This window comes from Orcinus orca, chromosome 2 (assembly GCF_937001465.1).
Source record: "Orcinus orca chromosome 2, mOrcOrc1.1, whole genome shotgun sequence".
Taxonomy (NCBI): Eukaryota; Metazoa; Chordata; class Mammalia; order Artiodactyla; family Delphinidae; genus Orcinus; species Orcinus orca.
In genome coordinates this window covers 19200507-19224886 of record NC_064560.1, presented here as the reverse complement: position 1 = coordinate 19224886, position 24380 = coordinate 19200507, and the positions used below count along the sequence as shown (strand labels likewise).

The 24380-nt window shown below is 35.4% G+C and overlaps 1 protein-coding gene across 7 annotated transcripts in view; it reads right to left on the bottom strand.

The window, feature by feature from the left end:
- ANKRD26 (ankyrin repeat domain containing 26) overlaps nt 1-24380 on the bottom strand; it is a 93189-nt gene that overhangs the window by 34260 nt on the left and 34549 nt on the right. Inside the window, exons 14-24 of one of the 7 annotated variants that reach the window (XM_049706140.1) lie at nt 24264-24362; nt 23617-23645; nt 23452-23524; nt 15279-15536; nt 12752-12834; nt 10494-11606; nt 8642-8793; nt 6167-6337; nt 4344-4377; nt 3933-4074; nt 636-849 (exon numbers count right to left, since the gene is read on the bottom strand). In XM_049706140.1, coding sequence (XP_049562097.1) covers nt 636-849; nt 3933-4074; nt 4344-4377; nt 6167-6337; nt 8642-8793; nt 10494-11606; nt 12752-12834; nt 15279-15536; nt 23452-23524; nt 23617-23645; nt 24264-24362 — 2368 coding nt within the window. The remainder of the gene's footprint in view (nt 1-635; nt 850-3932; nt 4075-4343; nt 4378-6166; nt 6338-8641; nt 8794-10493; nt 11607-12751; nt 12835-15278; nt 15537-23451; nt 23525-23616; nt 23646-24263; nt 24363-24380) is intronic. The other 6 variants (XM_033439242.2, XM_033439243.2, XM_049706139.1 and 3 more) reach the window with 6 other exon arrangements.

Below are 24380 nucleotides of genomic sequence, written 5' to 3'. Positions count from 1 at the left end.
AAGGAACAAAATTGGATCATTTTTTGAGACGTGGATGGATCTAGAGACTGTCATACAGAGTGAAGTAAGTCAGAAAGAGAAAAACAAATATCGTATATTAACGCATATATGTGGAACCTAGAAAAATGGTACAGATGAACCGGTTTGCAGGGCAGAAATTGAGACACAGATGTAGAGAACAAACGTATGGACACCAAAGGGGGAGAACCGCGGGGGGTTGGCGATGGTGGTGGGATGAATTGGGCGATTGGGATTGACATGTATACACTGATGTGTATAAAATTGATGACTAATAAGAACCTGCTGTATAAAAAAATAAATAAAATTTAAAAAAAGAGAGAGATTACAAAAAAAATGAGGCTTCATATGGAGGACTTCTGTATGGCCATGAAAATGATGATTTGGAAATATATACATTAAATTATTAGTAGAAGTATCCACTGTTAAGAACTTGCTGTATTATTTCCAAGAATTTCACACTCCACAATACTAATGAAGTTTTCTCCCCTGTAAAATACCAGCAGGTAACTTAGCAATTATAAAACTTCCCATAGTATTAAAGTAAATACACATCTGTAGTATTACAGTAAATAAAAACAGTTCAAATATTTCTTTAAAACCAAGATGTTCAATACCTCAGGCTGCAGAGCTCTTGTTCCCACTGCACTTTTTGATGCTCTAACTGTGATTTCATTTCTTTTGTTTCTGATAGCTCCTTTTGTAGCCCACTAACCTTACTTTCCATTTTTTTATTTTTTCCTGTAAGTAGTTCACATTGATTTTTTTTAAGTTCTATTAATCTTTCATATGAAAGAACTGCATCCTGAATTTTCAATAAGCTAACAGAATCTGCATTAGGAAGAAAACAAAGATAGAAATAAAATATATGAGTAATTTTTGTGTATAAAGCACTGTGCATTTTCACCTTCACTCATCCATACATTGAACAAATACATTTTTTTTTTTTTTTTGGCTATGCCGCACAGCATGCGGGATCTTAATTCCCTGACCAGGAATTCAAGTGGCTAAATATACAATGCCCCAAAGAGGTGGAGGAAAGAGACAGAAAAAAGATATTTGAAGAAAAGAATGGCCAACAACTTTCTAAACTTAATGAAAACTACACTCCCACAGATCCAGGAGGATCTGGCAAGGAGAGAAGAAGTGGAAGTAAGCTGTTTTGTAATATTCTTATCCTATATATGATGTGGTACAATATTACTTGAAGGTGGACTGTGATAACCCTAAGTAAAATACTGTAAACCCTAAAGCAATCACCAAAATAGTGAAACAAAAGAGTTACAGTTAATAAACCAAAAAAACAAAAAAGAAATAAAACTACATCCTAAAAATTACTCGATTAATCTAAAAGACGGCAGAAAAAGAAAAGGGGAACAAAGAACAGATGGGATAAACAGAAATCAAACAGCATAATGACAGATTCAAACCTACTGTATCAATAATCACATTAAGTGAAAATGGTCTGAAAACCTCAATTAAAAAGCAGATTGTCAGGGACTTCACTGGTGGCGCAGTGGTCAAGAATCCACCTGCCAATGCAGGGGACACAGGTTCGAGCCCTGGTCCTCCCACATGTCATGGAGCAACTAAACCCATGCACCACAACTACTGAGCCCACATGCCACAATTACTGAAGCCCATGGGCCTACAGCCTGTGCTCCACAGCAAGAGAAGTCACCACAATGAGAAGCCTGCGCACCACAACGAAGAGTAGCCCCCACTCGCCGTAACTAGAGAAAGCCCGTGTGCAGCAATGAAGACCCAACGCAGCCAAAAATAAATTAATTAATTAAATTTTAAGAAAAAGCAGATTGTCAGACTGGATCAAAAAGCAAGACCCAACTGTATGCCACCTACAAGAAATGCACTTTAAACACACAGACATAAATTTGTAATAAGGTTAGAAATAAGATATACCACACAACAAACAAACAAACAAACAAACAAAAAAGATATACCACACTAACATGTGACAAAACAAAGCTAAGCTAAGACTGGCTATATTAATACCAAACAAAGTAGACTTCAGAGCAAAAAACATTATCAGCAATAGACAAGGTCATTCATAATGATAAGAGTGTCAATTAATAAGAAGCATAACAACCTTAAACGTTTATGTGCCTAATAACTTCAAAATATATGAAGCAAAACTTGAGAGAACTGCAAAGAAAAATAGACAAATCCACAATTACTGTCTGAGATTTCAATACCCCTCAATGAGTAAGTGATAGAAAGAGCAGGCAGAAAATCAGCAAGGATACTGTAGACTTGAACACCACCATTCTTTTCAAGTAGCCATGGAACACTTACCAAAAAAAGACTGTTTTCTGGGTTATAAAATAAAGGAGTAAGTCAAAAGGATTTAAGTCATACAAAGTATGTTCTCTGACCACAAAGCAATCAAATTGGAAATCAAGAACAAAAATATTTCTGGAAAATACTCCAATATTTGAAAACTAAATAACACACATCTAAATAAACCTTGGATTAAAGAGGTAATGAAAAGAGGAATTACAAAGTATTTTGAACTGAATAAAAATGAAAACATAATATATTACAATTTGTGGAATGCTGCTTACTTGCATGAAAATTCATAGCACTGAATGTCTATATTAGAAAAGAAGGTCTCAAATCAATAACCTTGGCTTCCAACATAAAAATCCAGAAAAAGAGCAAATTAGGGGACTTCCCTGATGGTTCAGTGGTTAAGGATCTGCCTTCCAATCCAGGGGACGTGGGTTCGATTCCTGGTCGGGGAACTAAAACCCCACATGCCATGGGGCAACTAAGCCCGCCCGCTGCAACTACTGAACACGCAAGCCACAACTAGAGAGTCAGCATGCCGCAACTACAGAGCCCACACACGCTGGAGCCCACACCCCATTTGGAGTGTCACAAATACTGAGCCCACATGCCACAACTAGAGAGAGAAGCCCACACGCTGCAACGAAAGATCCCACGTGCCGCAACTAAGACCCAACGCGGCCAAAAATAAAATAAAATAAATAAATATTTTTTTAAAAAGAGCAAAGTAAACCCAAAGCAAGCAGAAGAAAGGAAATAAAAAACATCAAAGAAAAAATCAATGAGAAAAAACAAAACAAACAAAACAAAAAAGACATGGAAAAATCAATGAGGGACTCCCCTGGTGGCACAATGGTTAAGAATCCACCTGCCAATGCAAGGGACACGGGTTTGATCCCTGGTCCGGGAAGATCCCACATGCCTCAGAGCAACTAAGCCTGTGTGCCAAAACTACTGAGCCTGCATTCTAGCGCCCGCAAGCCACAACTACTGAGCCCGCGTGCCACAACTACTGAAGCCCATACACCTAGAACCCATACTCCACAACAAGAGAAGCCACAGCAATGAGAAGCCTGCACACTGAACGAAGAGTAGCCCCCGCTCGCCACAACTAGAGAAAGCCTGCACACAGCAACGAAGACCCAACAGAGCCAAAAATAAATAAATAAATAAATAAATATTTAAAAAATCAGTGAAACCAAATATATTCGGAAGATGAATAAAAGTGATAAACCTCTAGCCAGGCTGATAATGAAAAAAAAAAAAGAGAGACGGCACAAATTACCAATTTCACAGAAATGAGTAATGAGAAATTACTACAGATTCCATAGATATTAAAAGACTGACAGTAATATTATGAACATTATGTAAATAAATTTGGCAACTCAGATGAAGTGGGTAAATTCCTTGAGAGAGGGAAATTACCAAAGCTCAATCAAGAAAGAACAAATAAACTAAATAGCCCTATATCTAAAAAAGAAACTAAAGTCCTAGTTAAAGACCTTCCCACAAAGAAAATTCCAGGCCCAAGTGGCTACACTGGTGAATTCTACCAAATATTACAACAGTATACACAAAAAGGCTTTATATTTATACCATGGTCCTACCTTTACACTCCATGCCAAGTTGTTCAATTAGCAACATGGAATTCTTATAATTAGAGTAAAGCATCTGGCAATCCTCAAAAGCTGTTTCAGATGACTGAGTTAAGTCATCAAGGTCATCCATAGAATCAATTTGCTCTTTGACCTACAAATAAAAAATACTATTTCACAATGTCCCCAAAATATTTATAAAATATACTAAGTGTACAGAGATGATAAATATCTCTTTATTAAAGCAAAAACACAGATACGTTTTAAAAGAACAGATTTTTATCAAAGGGATAATTTTATCAACAGTGTTTCTAAATTATTTTTTCTACAACAAAGGAAGATTTTTTATTTTTCCACTATACCTTTTACAAAGTAATTTTTTACTACAGGATAATATTTTTTATAATTAATTGTTTACTCTACCTTGTTCTTTTCGTTAGATGTTTCCTTTGCAGCCCTAAAAAAACAAACGATTCTTTTCAGGCAAACATTAAATATTTAAAATGCAAAGAATACCTAAACCTATTGTTTTTTACATAAAATCTTTGCATCGGTAATTAATTTTCTATAAAAGAGATTAAACAATAAATAGAAAGAGTAATATTAAAGGACAAAGAAAATATACCATAATAATATTAACAAAGCATTAAATTAGATCAAGCTGACAATCAAAGGAAAAGGAAAAGCATAACGTTACTTGCATTATTTGACAGGAAGAAATATACCAGGGTTTTTTGTTATTGTCATTTTCAATAAAAATTAACTTTATGGCACTAAAACCTATTTGGAAAGTATTAAGTCCTTATATGAAAGAAACTCTTTTTTAATAATCATGATATTAGCTTTTTGAGGACTTACTATGTAACTGCTATGCATTATTATAAGCACCTTACATGTCTTAAAGGCATTTTAATCCTCACAACAATTCTGGGAGAGAGGTAATACATTAGGTCATTTACACAGGAAGAAATGGAGCACAGAAAGGCTAAGTAACTTGCCCAAGCCCCTACAGCAGATCAGCAGCAGACCCAGAATTCAAACCCAGGAAATCTGGCTTCAACACTTGTGTTTCACAATATGATGAGAATGTAATATTTATTTTTAAGTGTTTTTAAGTAATATGATAGAAAATGAATCTGTATTATTATTCCATGTCTAGTTATAACTATAAATAATAATTTCTGAATCTTACACATATTTTTTAAAAATAAAAAGGCTTTAGACCTAGGCAATATTGGAATTCTATTTTCAATAAAGATTTGCTATTGTAAAGAAATTCATCAACAGGCATTCATTCACCCATTCAGCTGTTTATTCATGCATTCAACATATACTTAGCACACAATACATGTTAATGACACTTTTAGTATAGGAAGCATGACTTTTGTAATTTAGAACTTTATAATCCAAAAGTAATAATCTGTGATAGATTGTTAATAGTTTTTTTTTCTATCGAATATAAACAAAATCTTACCCTTTTCCCTGGAATCTAAACCACTATGAAGTTAACATAATCTGTTTTAGAGTACCTTACAAAACCATAGCCACTCATGATGATACTGTCATCTAGAATTATCAAGGAATGATTAAATCTTATTCAGTATGGCCTAAATGTTTGTAAATTTATGATTATATAATTTTTAAAAATCTATGTATGATAGAATAATTTTAAGTACTCATCTGCATATTCAATTATATAAGAATATTACACTTCAAAATCAGTGAACAAGCCCTTACCATAAAACTATACGTGAATAGAAGTATTATGTACAATTAGTTTACTATAATATTTTAAAGATAATGTAATACAATCAATAAGCTTTCTAATATTGGACATGCAAACAAGATTAAACTGAATAAATGCATCCTCTACTGGCTCATTTCCAACAGCATACAAACATACTCTAAAAACTCCGATCTTAACATAAAAAGAGAAAGGAAACTCCCTTGAACTCCACGTTCCTCTTCAGTTACCATCCAGTTCTCTATTGCCTTTCCCAGTAAATATTCCCTAAGGAGCCGTTTATACTTATTCACTACAGTCCAGCTTCCATGGGGAATATTTATTGAAACTACTTCTGGTCAAAGCCACTCGTCCTCATCTTAACCTTTCAGCAGCGTTCATCTGGTATAGTTGAGAATTCTCTTGTCGTGCCCTGTACACTATATTATGCTGTTCTATTTCCAGAAAAAGTATTCAGTGCTAATATTTCTTGACCTAAAAATAAAGAATTTGTAGATTTTACCTGCCATCATCCTGATCTACTCCACTTAAACTGCTGTCATCATTCATGTGTAGCAGACCACCGATCAGTGAATCGTCCTTCTCAAACATTGGTGTAATCACACATTCTTTTGATGTCCATTTTTCATTTTCATTTTTCTTTACTTCCTTCATATGCATGCCAGGACCGCTACTTAAAAAAATCCATAAAAAAGCCAATGTTTTCTAATAATTCTACTGATAAAGAATAAAAAAACAATTTTTAAAAAATTCCAACTCTTACCCATCATAAGTCATTTATTAGTTCACAAAACAGTTATGAAGTACCAACCATATGCAAGCAAATACAAATTCTTGCTTCAAAGACAGATACACAATTATGATACAATGTGATATGTAAGAGTTGACATATGAAAGTTATAAGTGAACATAGGAAAGCTTTACAGAAGAGGTTAAATAAACAGAGGAGGTCATGAGGAAAAGAAAATGGAGAAAATCATTCTACTTGGTGATTAGAATGTGAGCACAAAGATCAGGCACATGGCATCTAGGTGTTTCCTAGGAACTTGGAAGGAAAAGTACAAAATACATGGAAAGAAGCAGAGAGATGAGTCTGGAAAGACATTCTGAAGAACCTCAAGTGCTACACTGAAAAGCTGAAGTTCACTGCCTAAAAGCAATGATTCTTAGACATGGGAGTAATAATTAGATTTCTACTATATTGTTTTGTTTTGATCTATAATGTTTAATTTACATGATTTTTAAAAATAACATGAGGTACATATAACATGAAAGAAGAACTCAAGGAAATATCTTGGGGGGAAAATTTACTTTTAAACACCCCCATGTTGGGGTCACGTCAGCATCAGGGCTGAAAAATAGGTACTTCATAGTATCCCTCCACCAGCAGCAACAATTTGGCATCTATCCACGGACAAAAGTGGCTTTGTGGGAGTTGCAGGATCCAGCACCATAAACCAAGGGACCTGGGTAGAGTCCTGCCCACCCAAGTGGTAACAGACATACAGACCGCATCCCTGCTGTGGACCCTGCATGGCCCATGAACTGGCTCCAGCCACTCTTAGCAACATCCAGGGAACCCCTGGAAAACACTGTCTTAGACAAGAGAGCCTTTGTGGAAATCCAGGTTTCCAGCAGAGAAGTTCCAGCATACCACTGGAACAAAAATATGCAAGTTGGGGTACACTGGAGAGGGCAGTTATTAAAGACTGGAAGAGGTGACTGTTACTTCAACTGCAAAGACAGCAATGCAAAACTTCAAGTAACATAAAAAAAAAATCAAGAAAACATGACACTACCAAAAGATCACAATAATTTTCCAGTAACAAATCCCAAAGACATGGAGATCTGCAATCTACCTGATAGAGAATTCAAAATAGTAGTTTTAAGGAAACTCAGTGAGCTACAAGAAAACACAGAAAGACAACCCAACAAAATCAGGAAAGTAATACACAAACAAGATGAGGAGTTTAACAAAGAGATAGAAATAATAAAAAAGAACCAAATGGAAATTTTGGAGCTGAAGAATACAATGAATGAAAGGAAAAATGCAATAAAGAGCACTGACAGCAGAATGGATCAAACAGAAGAAAGAATCTGTGAGTTAAGAGATAGGAGCTTTGAAATTATCCAATCAGAGAAGAATAAAGAAAAAAAGAATGAAAAAGTGGGAAGAAATTACCAGATACCATCAATGAATTACCAGATACCATCAAAAGAAATAATTCATAAATCACTGCAGTTCCAGAAAGAGAAGATAGGGAGAAGGTGGCAGAAATCTTATTTAAAGAAAAAATGGTTGGGAACTTCCTAAACCTGGGGAGAGATTTGGATATCCAAGTTCCTAAAGCTCATAGGTCACCAAACAAACTCAGCTTAAAGAAATCCTCGCCAGGAGACATTATAACAAAATTGTCAAAAATCAAAGACAAAGAGAGAGTCTTAAAAGCAGCAAAAGTAAAAGGCTTGTAAATTATAAGGGAATCCCCATAAGTCTATCAATGGATTTCAAAAGAGTAGGGACGACAATATTCAAAGTGCTAAAAGAAAAAAACTGCCAACCAAGAATACTCTATCCAGAAAAGTTGTCTTTCAGAAATGAAGGAGAGATAAAGACTTTCCCAAACAAAGCAAAGCTGAGGGAAGTCATCACCACTAGACCTGCCTCACAAGAAATGCTGAAAGGAGTCTTCAAGCTGAAATCAAAGGATGCTAATTAGTTAACATAAAATATATTTAAATATACAACACACTGGTAAAGGTAAGTATACAGTCAAATCCAGAATACTCTAATACTGTAATACGGTGGTGTGTTAACCAATTAACTCTAGTATTAAGGCTAAAGGACAAGAGTATTAGAAATAACTATAACCCTGGTAAAATATAAAATTTGTTAATCATGAACATTAGCTCAAATGAGAACTTGTTTTATAGGAAAATAACAATTATCTATTGTTAAATACTGACATAGGCTTACCTATCAGAATCTTCATTCTCCATGGTAGGAAACTGTTGGTTATTAGTTTCTCTGCTCTTTCTCTGTTGAATTAATCCACTATCATCAGCATCATATATGTTTTCTGATACTTCCATTTCACTACTTTTGTGCTTATTCTTTTCTTCTTCAACCTTTAATGAAAGTTTGACACTACATATAATTGTTATTACCTTATTCATTATAAAGACCTTTTCATTTTCATTAATTATTTGACTCAGAGTTTGCCCCGGTTTTAAGCAATAAAAATAGTTTTGTGCTTAATTTTTTTAAATTACAAGTCATTGAAATTTTTGTAAATTCTGCTTCTTTCTGTTTGAGGAAAAGAAATAAAGTTTTAAAAATTTCAAAAAGGGCTTTTTAATGTTGTGCAGCTATTCACATCCACTCTTCCCCGTCTGATGGCAGAGATAGAGAAATAAAGAGACAAAGACACAAAATTTGTCCTCTTCGGTCTTTACCACCTGGATTTTGCATTAAACAGCCAAATTTAGAGGATGTGACACCTTGGTGCTTCAGTAACAAAAAGGAAACATTCTTCTTTCTGCACAGAAGCTATTCTTCCCCCACTGCCTTTTACAATTCTTTTTCCATTTGGATCCTGGGACTATCAAAAAAGTGACGGTGTTCACTAAAATATATGAACCAAAGTTTATCAAAAAACAGGAGCAGAGTGAAATTAATGAATTGTTAGTTAGTGTGGAATTCTGGAAAATGAGTAACGCCTCCCAATTTCACATTCAATAACCAAGAAATTTTATAGCTTAAGGGTATGGAAGTAATTATCTACTTTAGCCCCACTATTTACCAATAATGGGAATAAAACCAAGAAAGGTTCAATGATTTGTCCAAAGCCCCTAAAGTGGCATTTCCTAGCATTTCATGGCACCAAAAGAGATGATACAATTCCGTAACCCTGAATCTGATAAATTACCAAATGAATTCATCAAATTAATCAGATAAGTTAAAAGTGTGACTTTGGCAAAGTAATTTAATGCCTCAGTTGGGGGTAGGGCTCATTTCTTTTTCTTTTAAAGGAGAATATCCACAGATTTTCGTCTATCTTTAAAACTCAGTCAATGCACCTCTTACACAAAAGAGCAAACAAACAAATTAAAAAATCTATTACTGGAAGGAAAAAAAAACTCACTGCACGTCAAAACTCAGTTTTCTCCTTTGGAGATAAATACTGAATTTTTTTTGCTGAGGGTTTATACTACCTATATGATAAAATCATACATGTCAAAACTTACCACATTTTATTAAACAACATAATGTAAAGGTCTGACTCAACAGAAACATCTGAGAGTGGTGATTAAAGAATATGTGGGAGTACATGTATTTGTTATTAAAAATATCTTGAAGTGGCCATGTTGGAATTCTAAGTGCCAAGGGACTGAGTAAAGCAGAGAAGATCGCACACACTAAAGCACAATGAAGAGATTAGTTTAGCAGGAATACGTGTTTATGTCCCTTCTTTCAGTCACTGCTTCCTTCCCATACTATAGAAGTGTAATTTATATTTAAAACCCCCAAACCCTAGCTTATTATATTTCTTAAGCAATTTCCTTTGTGCTTATTCTGGCTCAGAAGGTCACACGGCATGTAGCTAAATTAGTTTCCCAGTCCATATGAAAGACTGACAGAGAGAGACTTAAGTTGATTAAGGAACAAAAGCCATGAAAATAGTTTCCTATTATTTAAATGGCAGAAGTAATCTACTTCTACACAATTACCTATTTAGCTGACCCCATTTTATTAATAAGTGGAAAATCAGAATGGATCAGATCATTGATAAAGAGAAAGAACAAAGTAGCAGCAAATGAACCTCTACCTCTTTTTGAAGTTGAATTTTCTCTTTTTCCAAAGCCAGGAACTGTACTTGTAACATGCCTATCTCATTCTCAAACCTTTGCATATCTTGCTGTAATTCTTCATTTAGATACACTTTGGATGTTCTGTTACTATTCGGTGGAGAAGAACTCCCATTTTCTAATTCAGGTTCCATGCTTTTATAGTTATTAGCACTGCAATTATCTGCAAGCAATGGCTTCTGGAACCAGTCTTGTATTGGTTTGGTTTTCTTATAAGTATTTGTAACAGCAGAAATATCACGACTTTTTATTTGAATCATGTGTCTCATTTCATTGGAGCGGGCAAGCCATAAATCAAAAAGTCTTTTGGGATCACTAGACTGAGGTATACATCCGATGTCTAATTTCCAATTAGTGTTATTTTGGTTCATATTTTGTACCATTTGCATATCAAACTCTTGGTCTTCTTGCACTTCAAATGTAACTACTGGGTCCCTTACTTTTTTATTTTTTGTATCATTATAAAAACTCTCCTCATTTTTGTTAAAAACATGTTCAGTGTCTGGTTTATCACTTTCATAGTCTAATTTATTTTCATTTAAATAAAGCTGTGAAGATGATGGGCAAGCATGTCCCCAGTACCCAGAGGTTAAATAAGATGGAAAAACATTTTCAAGACTGGGTTCTTTTTGTTCAGGAAATGCTTGAAATGCTAGAGAGACAGATACTCCAAATGCATCTTTTGCCTCACAGTCAGGTATATTATTTGTCAAATTAGAAGGTATTTCCTTTATGTTTTCTCCTTCTTTAGGGGTATCATGTAGTGGCTCTTCCTCAGGACAAACAGTAATTTTGTATTTTTCAAAAATTTCACCAAACTTCTGCTTTAACTCATTTGTGATGAGTTTTAAGTTATTTTTCCACTCTAATTTGCCTTGTTTGGTCCACATTTCCTCATACTTTTGTACACAAGGAAGTCCTGAACATACAGATATGTCCTCTCTATCACATTCATTATTCATTTCTGGTTCTTGAGGCATTTTTTGCAGATGCAAAAGCGGAAGATTAATTGGCTTGATTTGATTTTCAGATGTCTTTTCTGTCAGGGTACATGTTTGTAAAATAACTTTATCCTTAAGTAATCAAGTATGGACAAAGAAAAATTAGAGAATAATTAAAATACAACCGTTAAACTTCTTAATCTATGTTTAGCTACTCACAAATCACTGGATTACAACTAAGAAGTGAAAAATAACTTGCCTTAGCCTAAAACAGGAGAAAAACATGAACTCACAAACCCAATTTTGTCACTGTTTGTTTGAACTAAATAATTCATATATGTTAAATCTACCAAAAATGAATTAGGAGATGATTTTTAATGTTACAAAGGCTTCCTTACTTAAAAATATTTCACCTCACCGTACCTTAAAGAGTCCCTATGTGCACATAAGGATTTTTTTTTTAAGGACTAGTAACTGGAGAATAGACAAACCTTAAATTACTAGGAGCCAAAATCAATTAACACCAATCAGAAAGAGGAACAAATTCCTAAATTTTAATGCAAATTATATACTATGATAGTATTATACATTGATATAATACCTGCTTTCATTCAGTTATATTTTATTCTAATATCTACTAATGAAAGTGGCTAAAACATTGTTTAATAATATTTACTGGTTTCCTACCCTGAAATGAAATAAATTAGAAAGTTATTGTTTGTACCCTAACAACAAAGGTCCAATTCTGGAAGGTTTGATTCCTTAATAAGCAATTGGGTTGATTGTATGTCCCCTTCTCTCCCTGAATGTAGATCCTTAGGTCGATTACATAGAGGTCACAAGACAGAATAAATCTTTAATCTTGGCATTAGTGACTGGCAATTTGAAACTGCAAATTTTGAACAGCTGGGAATGATTTCTCCTTCCATGAATCTAACTCACGGACCATCATCGATATATTGTTCATAATTTCAACTGCTTAATCATACGATTCAGTATTTGATTATCACCTTCTTTATCATGTAAGGAAGAAGCAAACAATATTCAGGAAATTTTTTTGCCTCAATTCCAAGAACAAAGTTTAACTATAAATTATAATAGATTCTAACAATATTTTAAGCTTTGTAATTAAAGCACTATAAAAACTAAATATTAAATTATTATCTATTGATTCTAAGAGGTTAATTTTGAAAGGTAATTTCATTTGAACTCTGTTATGTCATTAAAGCATAGAAAACAATATTGAGCCAGAAATTTACATTTACATTTTTACATACCTGTGAGTGGTTATTTTCACTTCCATCAAGCCTTTCTTGTGCTTCCTCCGATGTTATTTCTAAGTCTAGTTCTGCTGACAAATCTATATGTTTAGTTAAAATTAACTATTTAGAACAGTTAGATAAAAGACATAATCTTTATAAAAATAGATTTAAAAAATTTTATCAAATGACAATTTAAATTAAGCTTAATCTTTAGCTGAATATTTACTTCTTTAAGAAATACTTCTAATTACCTAAAACTTCAACAAACCATCTGGGAAATACCAGATGTCACCATGTTACAGGCACACAAACATCTCAAAGATTCATTTACAAATTCATCCACCAAACATCAATGAACAGAACAATCAAAAACCAAACAAAATTTAAAAATACAGGACAAACATATAAAGTCGCAATATACTCTGTTCTCTACTTCATAATAGTACTGATTTAACAACACACCAAGCTTCAACTGCAACGTTATTCATGGTTTCCAAAATTACTGTTACTTTTCATGCTTTTATCAGTTCCTTAATCTGAAATGTTTTCCTCTACTCTTCTGACAAATTTCTTTTCATCTTTTAAGACCCAGCCTGCTTTGTGAAGTCCTCCTTGATTACAGCTCTCTTTCCCCAAACAGGTATCTCTTTCCTAGTAGCTACCTTAGTACTTTATAGATTTTTCTAGTGTATCTTCATCACCTGAACTGTAAATTATTTCTTCACAACTATCCTCTTTGCTCCTAGACTGTAGAGGACAATCTCTTGAAATCATCTTTGTATACACAGTCTTTATTTATTTTACTCGATAATTATTTACTGAGTTCCTGCTCAGTACTAAACATTGCAGTTTAAAGAAGAATGTAGATAAAAGGTGTCAGGGATGGCTTTTCTAGAGATAATGCCTGAGCTAAGACTTACACAGTGAGGTCAGTCAGATTCAAGGGAGTAGAGGACAGGAAAGGGAGAGAGCATGGAAAGCTGTAGCAGGACAGGGAGAGAAGCATACATAAAACAGGGTGAATATTTGTCTAAAATACAGGGATAGATGAGAGAGCATCACCAGCAGTTCAGAATTCCAGAGCAAAGGACAGACAGAAAGGGCTAGAGAGGGAGAGTCAGGTAGAAGTTAGATTATGAAAGCCTCGTGTCATTCTAAGATGGCTGGACATTAGTATGCTTTAAAGAGTGGTTCACGATCACTGGTGCATTTGAGATAGATCACTCTAAATGCTGCGGGAGGGATGAATTTGAAGGCCATACAAATAAATAGAGGGAGACGAATTTGATGGCATTATAATGCAAAAAAAAGATGATGCAGGCCTACACTGAGGGACTGTTTCCAGAAATATTTAAGATATAAAATTACCAGGACCCAGCATAGAATAAATCTTTATTAAATAAATAAATGCACAAATCCTGGGTCCCTCAAGAACTAGACTCTGCTTATTACTTTATAAAAGGTATCAACTGAGAAGAGAAATGATCTGCATGAACTGTTTTAAGTTGCTTGTATTTAGTTTCCAGTTTTCCTGTTTCACATCTTCCTGTGTTGAGGGGGTTCGTGTAGCTGTTTTGTTTGAATTCGTGCTTCTTGGACCTACCAAGCTCATGGAGAAATGAGAGCAAACAAGTCACTTGTATAGATAAAAAAAACTTTGAGTTTATAGCTTGTAGTCACTACTCTAGGAGATAACTGAGAATCTTTTGTAAATGTAACATTAATTCTACAGGTAAGGAAGGACAAGAAGATAAAACTATAGGACTGGAAAAAGAAAACAGTGTATGATTGATTACTATAGCCCTGATCATATGACTGATCAAGGGCACTAAATTAATTGGTATTTATGGAGAACATATATTAGGTGTGGTTAATCAATAGACTGGGCATCCTAGTAGAATTAGAATTGATTTTCCATATACTATTTTTAAATGATCAGCACTCCTTAAAACCAATATCCCTTGTGAACTATTAATTCATTAAAAATAATAAGTTGATATACTATGTGGACACAGCTAAGAAGGAGGGACTATGTAGCAATCCCCAATGACTCCCATTACTGCTGGGAAAGCCAATTCTAAAATATATAAACTCATAGAAAATACAAGAAATAGTTTAGTGTTTGGTTTTGGAGGTGCTTTTTTAGTTACATTGAATATAGTTATAACTAATACTAATGAATTCAGAGCTAAACAAAAATAAAGCTAAAAAAACTACATTTTGAGAAAGGAATCTTGAGATGTCTACCTAGGTTTCCCAACTAGTCCCAAAATTCTAAATATAATCCTGCTACCCACTCTCAGGTGTATGCTAAATACTAGCCTAACGAACTTACTCTCTCCTAATTCTCTTTGTTATTTATCATGTTGCTTTGGTCAGAGGAAGAATGCAAAGGTCTTGCTAAAAGATGTCTGGCTGCAGGTTGAATAAAAGGAGTAATCACAAAGCAGATTTTGCCACAAAATGATTTTGGAAACATGAGGATTATGGTGAAGCCATGCTGAGGTGGCCTACGGTTGAGTGCTCTGTGCTTATTTATTACCTTGTTTGCTTTCTCTGTTTTCTGGCAGCTGTGACTCACACAGGTCATGGAGCGTGTAATTCCCTAACAGAAACACCGCTCCGATATTAATCTTTTCTTTATCTATTAGGGTCATCTGTCCAAATTCTGTGGATGCTGACTGATTTTTGGTCATTGATTGTGACACAAATGGATATTTATCATCAACTTTCAAATGCCCGGCTCTCTGACAAGTCTCATTATTGAGCGTCAAACTAGCAGAATCCCAATCTGAAAAATCTGAAAACAAAGTTTCCATTTATTAGAATGTGAATACTAATACAAATTTGACTAACTTGAACAAATTCTTTCTTCAGAGAAGCAGTCCCATGTCCTCCTCTCCCCCCAGACACACTACTCCTTCATGGCTTATTGTATCTTACACGTCATTGCCATTCATATAGATACGTTAACTATTGCCTCTCATTTTTTCTACGTTTTTTTTTTTTTTGTTTTGTTTTTTTGCAGTACGCGGCCTCTCACTGTTGTGGCCTCTCCCGTTGCGGACCACACACTCCGGACGTGCAGGCTCAGCGGCCATGGCTCACGGGCCCAGCCGCTCCGCGGCATGTGGGATCCTCCCGGACAAGGGCACGAACCCGTGTCCCCTGCATCGGCAGGCGGACTCTCAACCACTGCGCCACCAGGGAAGCCCTGTTCTACTTTTTAATTTTCTAGTATTACTTTGATTCACTCATCAATCTCTATTACATATTCTGTATACCATAAGAGCTTTATTAATAATTATGTTTCTTCAACATATGAATTTTTTCATTAACAAAATTATGTCTAACCACTTATTTTATGTTTAAATATGCATGACAGTATTGTGTGTTCCAGAGACATGGGTTTTAAAAAATCTTTTAATGAATGGTACTACTTTAATTACAATGAGATGGACTTTCCTCAATGTTACCAAGGTATCTTCAGAAATCATTTTTTAAGCCTTGGATAAATATCATAAATTTACAAAAGAAATGATAGCCTTGAGTGACTAATTGTTTTCAGGTAAAAATAGGATAAGTCTAGGTCCACACTAGATCAAAAGAGCATACAGTGCCATGAGACAGGAAATGAATACATAACAAAAATAGTTTTCTTTTTTTTAAGAAAGTAAAATTGCCAGATTTAAATTTCTTAAGACAAATCAGAGCTGAACCAAGATGGTGGAGTAGAAGGATGTGCTCTCACTCCCTCTTGTGAGAACACCAGAATCACAACTAGGTGCTGGACAATCATCGACAGGAAGACACTGGAACTCACCAAAAAAGATACCCCACATCCAAAGACAAAGGAGAAGCCACAATGAGATGGTAGGAAGGGTGCAATCACAGCAAAATCAAATCCCATAATTGGTGGGTGGGTGACTCATAGACTGGAGAACACTTATACCACAGAAGTCCACCCACTAGAGTGAAGGTTCTGAGCCCCATGTCAGGCTTCCCAACCTGGGGGTCCGGCAACGGGAGGAGGAATTCCTAGAGAATCAGACTTTGAAGCCTAGTGGAATTTGATTGCAGGACTTCGACAGGACTGGGGGAAACAGAGATTCCACTCTTGGTGGGCACACACAAAGTAGTGTGTGCATCGGGACCCAGAGGAAGGAGCAGTGACCCCAGGAGAGACTGAACCAGACCTACCTGCTAGTGTTGGAGGGTCTCCTGCAGAGGTGGGGGTGGCTGTGGCTCATCGTGGGGACAAGAACATGGGCAGCAGAAGTTCTGGGAAGTATTCCTTGGCGTGAGCCCTCCCAGAGTCTGCCATGAGCCCTACCAAAGAGCCCAGGTAGGCTCCACTGTTGGGTTGCCTCAGGCTAAACAACCAACAGTGAGGGAACCCAGCCCCACCCATCAGCAGTCAAGCGGATTAAAGTTTTACTGAGCTCTGCCCATCAGAGCAACAGTCAGCTCTACCCACCACCAGTCCCTCCTATCAGGAAACCTGCACAAGCCTCTTAGATAGCCTCATCCACCAGAGGGCAGACAGGAGAAACAAGAAGAACTACAATCCTGCAGCCTGTGGAACAAAAACCACACTCACAGAAAGACAGACAAGATGAAAAGGCAGAGGGCTATGTACCAGATGAAGGAACAAGATAAAATCCCAGAAAAACAACTAAATGAAGTGGAGATAGGCAACCTTCCAGAAAAAGAATTCAGAATAATGATAGCGAAGATGATCCAGGACCTCGGAAAAACAATGGAGGCAAAGATTGAAAGATGCAAGAAATGTTTAACAAAGACCTAGAAGAGTTAAAGAACAAACAAACAGAGAAGAACAATAAAATAACTGAAATGAAAACTACATTTAGAAGGAATCAATAGCAGAATAACTGAGGCAGAAGAACAGATAAGTGACCTAGAAGACAGAATGGTGGAATTCACTGAGCAGAAGAGAATAAAGAAAAAAGAATGAAAAGAAATGAAGACAGCCTAAGAGACCTCTGAGACAACATTAAATGCAACAACATTCGCATTATAGGGATCCCAAAAGGAGAAGAGAGAGTGAAAGGACCCGAGAAAATATTTGAAAAGATTATAGTCGAAAACTTCCCTAACATGGGAAAGGAAATAGCCACTCAAGTCCAGGAAATGCAGTGAGTCCCATACAGGATAAACCCAAAGAGAAACACGCCGAGACACACAGTAATCAAATTTGCAAAAATTAAAGACAAAGAAAAATTTCTGAAAGCAGCAAAGGAAAAATGACAAATAAGATACAAGGGAACTCCCATAAGGTTAACAGCTGATTTCTCGGCAGAAACTCTACAAGCCAGAAGGAAGTGGCATGATACACTTAAAGTGATGAAAGGGAAGAACCTACAACCAGGATTACTCTACCCCGCAAGGATCTCATTCAGATTCGATGGAGAAATCAAAAGCTTTACAGACAAGCAAAAGCTAAAAGAATTCAGCACCACCAAACAGGCTCTACAACAAATGCTAAAGGAACTTCTCTAAGTGGGAAACACAAGAGAAGAAAAGGACCTACAGAAACAAACCCAAAAGAATTAAGAAAATGGTCATAGGAACATACATATTGATAATTACCTTAAACATGAACGGATTAAATGCTCCAACCAAAAGACACAGGCTTGCTGAATGGATACAAACACAAGACCCATATATATGCTGTCTACAAGAGACCCACTTCAGACCTAGGGACACATGCAGACTGAAAGTGAGGGGATGGAAAAAGATATTCCATGCAAATGGAAAGCATAAGAAAGCTGGAGTAGCAATACTCATATCAGATAAAATAGACTTTAAAATAAAGAATGTTAAAAGAGACAAGGAAAAACACTATATAATGATCAAGGGATCAATCCAAGAAGAAAATATAACAATTATAAATATATATGCACCTAACATAGGACCACCTCAATATATAAGGTAACTGCTAACAGCTGTAAAAGAGGAAATCAACAGTAACATAATAAGAGTGGGGGACTTTAACACCTCACTTACACCAATGGACGGATCATCCAAAATGAAAATAAATAAGGAAAGAGAAGCTTTAAATGACACAATAGACCAGACAGATTTAATTGATATTTATAGGACATTCCATCCAAAAACAGCAGATTACACTTTCTTCTCAAGTGCACATGGAACATTCTCCAGGATAGATCACATCTTGGGTCACAAATCAAGCCTCAGTAAATTTAAGAAAATTGAAATCATATCAAGCATCTTTTCTGACCACAATGCTATGAGATTAGAAATGAATTACAGGGGAAAAACGTAAAAAACACAAACACATGGAGGCTAAACACTACGTTACTAAATAACCAAGAGATCACTGAAGAAATCAAAGAGGAAATCAAAAAATACCTAGAGACAAATGACAATGAAAACACAACAATCCAAAACCTATGGGATGCAGCAAAAGCAGTCTTAAGAGGCAAGTTTATAGCTACAGAAGCCTACCTCAAGAAACAAGAAAAATCTCAAATAAATAATCTAACCTTACACCTAAAGGAACTAGAGAAAGAAGAACAAACAAAACCCAAAGTTAGCAGAAGGAAAGAAAACATAAAGATCAGAGCAGAAATAAATGAAATAGAAACAAAGAAAACAATAGCAAAGATCAATAAAACTAAAAGCTGGTTTTTTGAGAAGATAAAACTGATAAACCATTAGCCAGACTCATCAAGAAAAAGAGGAAGAGGACTCAAATCAATAAAATTAGAAATGAAAAAGGAGAAGTTACAACAGACACCGCAGAAATACAAAGCATCCTAAGAGACTACTACAAGCAACTCTATGCCAATAAAATGGGCAACCTGGAAGAAATGGACAAATTCTTAGAAAGGTATAACCTTCCAAGACTGAACCAGGAAGAAATAGAAAATATGAACAGACCAATCACAAGTAATTAAATTGAAACTGTGATTAAAAATCTTCCAGCAAACAAATGTCGAGGACCAGATGCCTTCACTGGTGAATTCTATCAAACATTTAGAGAAGAGCTAACACCCATTCTTCTCAAACTCTTCCAGAAAATTGAGGAGGAAGGAACACTCCCAAACTCATTCTATGAGGCCACCATCACCCTGATACCAAAGCCAGACAAGATACTACAAAAAAAGAAAATTACAGACCAATATCACTGATGAATATAGATGCAAAAATCCTCAAAAAAATACAAGCAAACAGAATCCAACAACACATTAAAAGGATCATACACCACGATCAAGTGGGATTTATCCCAGGGATGCAAGGATTCTTCAATATACACAAATCAATGTGATACACCATATTAACAAACTGAAGAATAAAAACCATATGATCATCTCAGTAGATGCAGAAAAAGCTTTTGACAAAATTCAACACCCATTTATGATAAAAACTCTCCAGAAAGTGGGCACAGAGGGAACCTACCTCAAAATAATAAAGGCCATATATGACAAACCCACAGCAAACATCATTCTCAATGGTGAAAAACTGAAAGCATTTCCTCTAATATCAGGAACAAGACAAGGATGTCCACTCTCACCGCTATTATTCAACATAGTTTTGGAAGTCCTAGCCTCGGCAATCAGAGAAGGAAAAGAAAAAAAAGGAATATAAATTGGAAAAGAAGAAGTAAGACTGTCACTGTTTGCAGATGACATGATACTATACATAGAGAATCTTAAAGATGCCACCAGAAAACTACTAGAGCTAATCAAAGAACCTGGTAAAGTTGCAGGATACAAAATTAATGCACAGAAATCTCTGGCATTCCTATACACTAATGATGAAAAATCTGCAAGAGAAAGTAAGGAAACACTCCCATTTACCATTGCAACAAAAAGAATAAAATACCTAGGAATAAACCTACCTAGGGAGACAAAAGACCTGCATGCAGAAAACTATAAGACACTGATGAAAGAAATTAAAGATGATACAAACAGATGGAGAGGTATAGCATGTTCTTGGATTGGAAGAATCAATATTGTGAAAATGACTATACTACCCAAAGCAATCTACAGATTCAATGCAATCCCTATCAAATTACCAATGGCATTTTTTACAGAAGTACAACAAAAAATCTTAAAATTTGTATGGAGACACAAAAGACCCCGAATAGCCAAATAGTCTTGAGGGAAAAAAACGGAGCTGGAGGAATCAGACTCTCTGACTTCAGGGTATTCTACAAAGCTACAGTAATCAAGACAATATGGTACTAGCACAAAAACAGAAACATAGATCAATGGAACAAGATAGGAAGCCCAGAGGTAAACCCACGCACCTATGGTCAACTAATCTATGACAAAAGAGGCAAGGATATATAATGGAGAAAAGACAATCTCTTCGATAAGTGGTGCTGGGAAAACTGGACAGCTACATGTGAAAGAATGATATTAGAACATTCCCTAACACCATAAACAAAAATAAACTCAAAATGGATTAGAGACCTAAATGTAAGACTGGACACTATAAAACTCTTAGAGGAAAACATAGGAAGAACACTCTTTGACATTAATCACAGCAAGATCTTTTTTGATCCATCTCCTAGAGTAATGGAAACAAAAATAAACAAATGGGACAAAACTTAAAAGCTTTTGCACAGCAAAGGAAACCATAAACAAGATGAAAAGACAACCCTCAGAATGGGAGAAAATATTTGCAAACAAATCCACGGACGAAGGATTAATCTCCAAAATATATAAACAGCTCATACAGCTCAATATTAAAAAAAGAAACAACCCAATCCAAAAATGGGCAGAAGACCTAAATTGACATTTCTTCAAATAAGACATACAGATGGCCAAGAAGCACATGAAAGGATGCTCAACATCACTAATCATTAGAGAAATGCAAATCAAAACCACAATGAGATATCATCTCACACCAGTCAGAATGGCCATCATCAAATAATCTACAGACAATAAATGCTGGAGAGGGTGTGGAGAAAAGAGAAACCTCTTGCACTGTTGGTGGGGATGTAAACTGATACAGCCACTATGGAGAACAGTATGGAGGTTCCTTAAAAAACTAAAAATAGAATTACCATATGATCCAGCAATCCCACTACTGGGCATATACCCAGAGAAAACCACAATTCAAAAAGACACATGCACCCCAATGTTCATTGCAGCCCTATTTACAATAGCCAGGTCATGGAAGCAACCTAAATGCCCATCGACAGACGAATGGATAAAGAAGATGTGGTACATGTATACAATGGAATATTACTCAGCCATAAAAAGGAACAAAATTGGATCATTTTTTGAGACGTGGATGGATCTAGAGACTGTCATACAGAGTGAAGTAAGTCAGAAAGAGAAAAACAAATATCGTATATTAACGCATATATGTGGAACCTAGAAAAATGGTACAGATGAACCAGTTTGCAGGGCAGAAATTGAGACACAGATGTAGAGAACAAACGTATGGACACCAAGGGGGGAAAACTGTGGGGGGTTGGCAATGGTGGTGGGATGAATTGGGCGATTGGGATTGACATGTATACACTGATGTGTATAAAACTGACGACTAATAAGAACCTGCTGTATAAAAAAAAAAAGAAAGAAAAAACCTAAAAAAGAAAAAGACAAATCAAAGAAAAAAGCAAGAAATGTAAAAGTGAAAGTTTAAATCCTGTTTCATCACAAGGGTCCCTTTATCATTTCACATCCATAAGCTCTGTGAATGGTTTAAAACAGTGGTTCTCAAGTGTCACCTGAGCATCCCTGGAGTCCCAAGACCTAACCATTCAAGTGGTCCAAGAGGTCAAAACTATTTTCACAATAACAGTAAACGTTATTTCCATTCTCATTCTGTTTTAAGTGTACAGTGGAGTTTTCCAGAGTCAAGATATGTGATAACATCATAGTTCTAATGGCTAATAGAATGTATGATTGTGTGTGCTTGTATTTTTAATTTTTCAGTTTTATTTTCCAATACAGTAAACATCAGTAGATACAACCTACTTAAACAAAAGTTCATTGGAATTCTCAATAGTTTTTAAAAGTATAAAAGGATCCTATATCTGCCTCATAAAAAAATACCAAATAAATAAATAAAAGGATCTTAAAGCCAAAAACTTTCAGAATTACTGTTTTAAAAGATTGTGTCTAGCAAATCGTCATTAAGGTATGATTACTTTCCCCCACTTTTAATAATCAAAGACCACCACACACACACACACACACACACACACACACACACACACACAGAGACAGACACACAGAGTCTGCTAATCAAAACATCTGGTTGGCTTAAGCTCATCCGTGTAACACCACTAAAATGAAATAATTAAAGTTGAAATACAATTGACATGTTAGCAAGTGAAGCTTTACTCTAGGTAAAGGTCAGAATTCAAATAAGCATTTGATAAAACTGGAAAAATCTTAGAATCTAATAATTTACCTCTGAGAATCCCTAAGCAGTACAGAGATTCCAAACTGAGAACTTTAGGGTATTGAAACATACATAGAAACATGTGAGTTAACGCTTACATTTTAAAAATATCTTTTTCTTATGCTTGTAAATATCCTTTTTTCAAAACATGGATACCAACAATAACATGTGCCTTATTTACGTCAAATCCTTCAATTAAATTTGCAAAAACAAAAGAAAAAAGAATTAGGAATATGAAGGCTGTGAGCATTTCAAATATTTTAGCGTACCTCCCTCCAGAGGGAAATTTGCACTGCAGAATTTACCTGATCTGGATGTTTGCAAATCCTTCATTCCTACTGTTTCATTAGGAACAGAATCTTTCACTCCAACTGCAGGCTGAATGGGTTTTGAAACAAGTTGATTAATAAATAATGTACATTTGATACAATCTGTAGTTAATAATTCAAGATAAAAATATAAGTTTTTACCTTCAAGTGAGGATATTCTTCAGGAGAATCTAAAAGGCAAAAGGGACATAGAATCAACTACACGTAACTATGAAAGCCACCTATATATTCATGCAGTTAGTACCGAGCAGAATCCTCATGCTTGGCCTTGGCAGTGAATACTTTAGGTTTTGGTGTTTTGTTTCTTGGGGGAAGTTAGGACAGCAACAAGACAGACATATGAATCCACTATAGATACTGAAGAAAAAATAGGAGTACAGGTTTAATAAAACATGCAGTTAAGATTTCAAAAGTAAGATTATGTCCCAAAAGCCTTTATAAAATAGAAAAATGCACATGTACCAATGTGAACATGCTGATGGATGAGGAGAAAAGTGATCTTTAATCAGAGGAACAAATCATGACCCCGAGAAGGTAAATGTGAAAGCTGATGGTAAAATGCAACAGCATATCTTGAATGCAATACAGCAGCATCATTTACACCATTATACTACAAGTGTTTATCATGTTCTTCAATTTGTCCTGTAATTTAGGAAGTGCACAGTTGGGATGACAGTTCAGTTGAATGTATAATACATTTCTCATCAGAGAAAGTGTTATGAACTGATCAGCTTGGATATACACTTGTAGAATAATAGTTCATAAAAATATTCCTTTTTTTTCCATACCCATGTGGGCTACTGGTATGCCTACATTTCTTGGATCCTCTAGTTTAGTCATCTTAAAGTTTCTCGATCCACTCATGCAAGAAGGTATATAAGGCACATCTAAGAAATAATGTATTA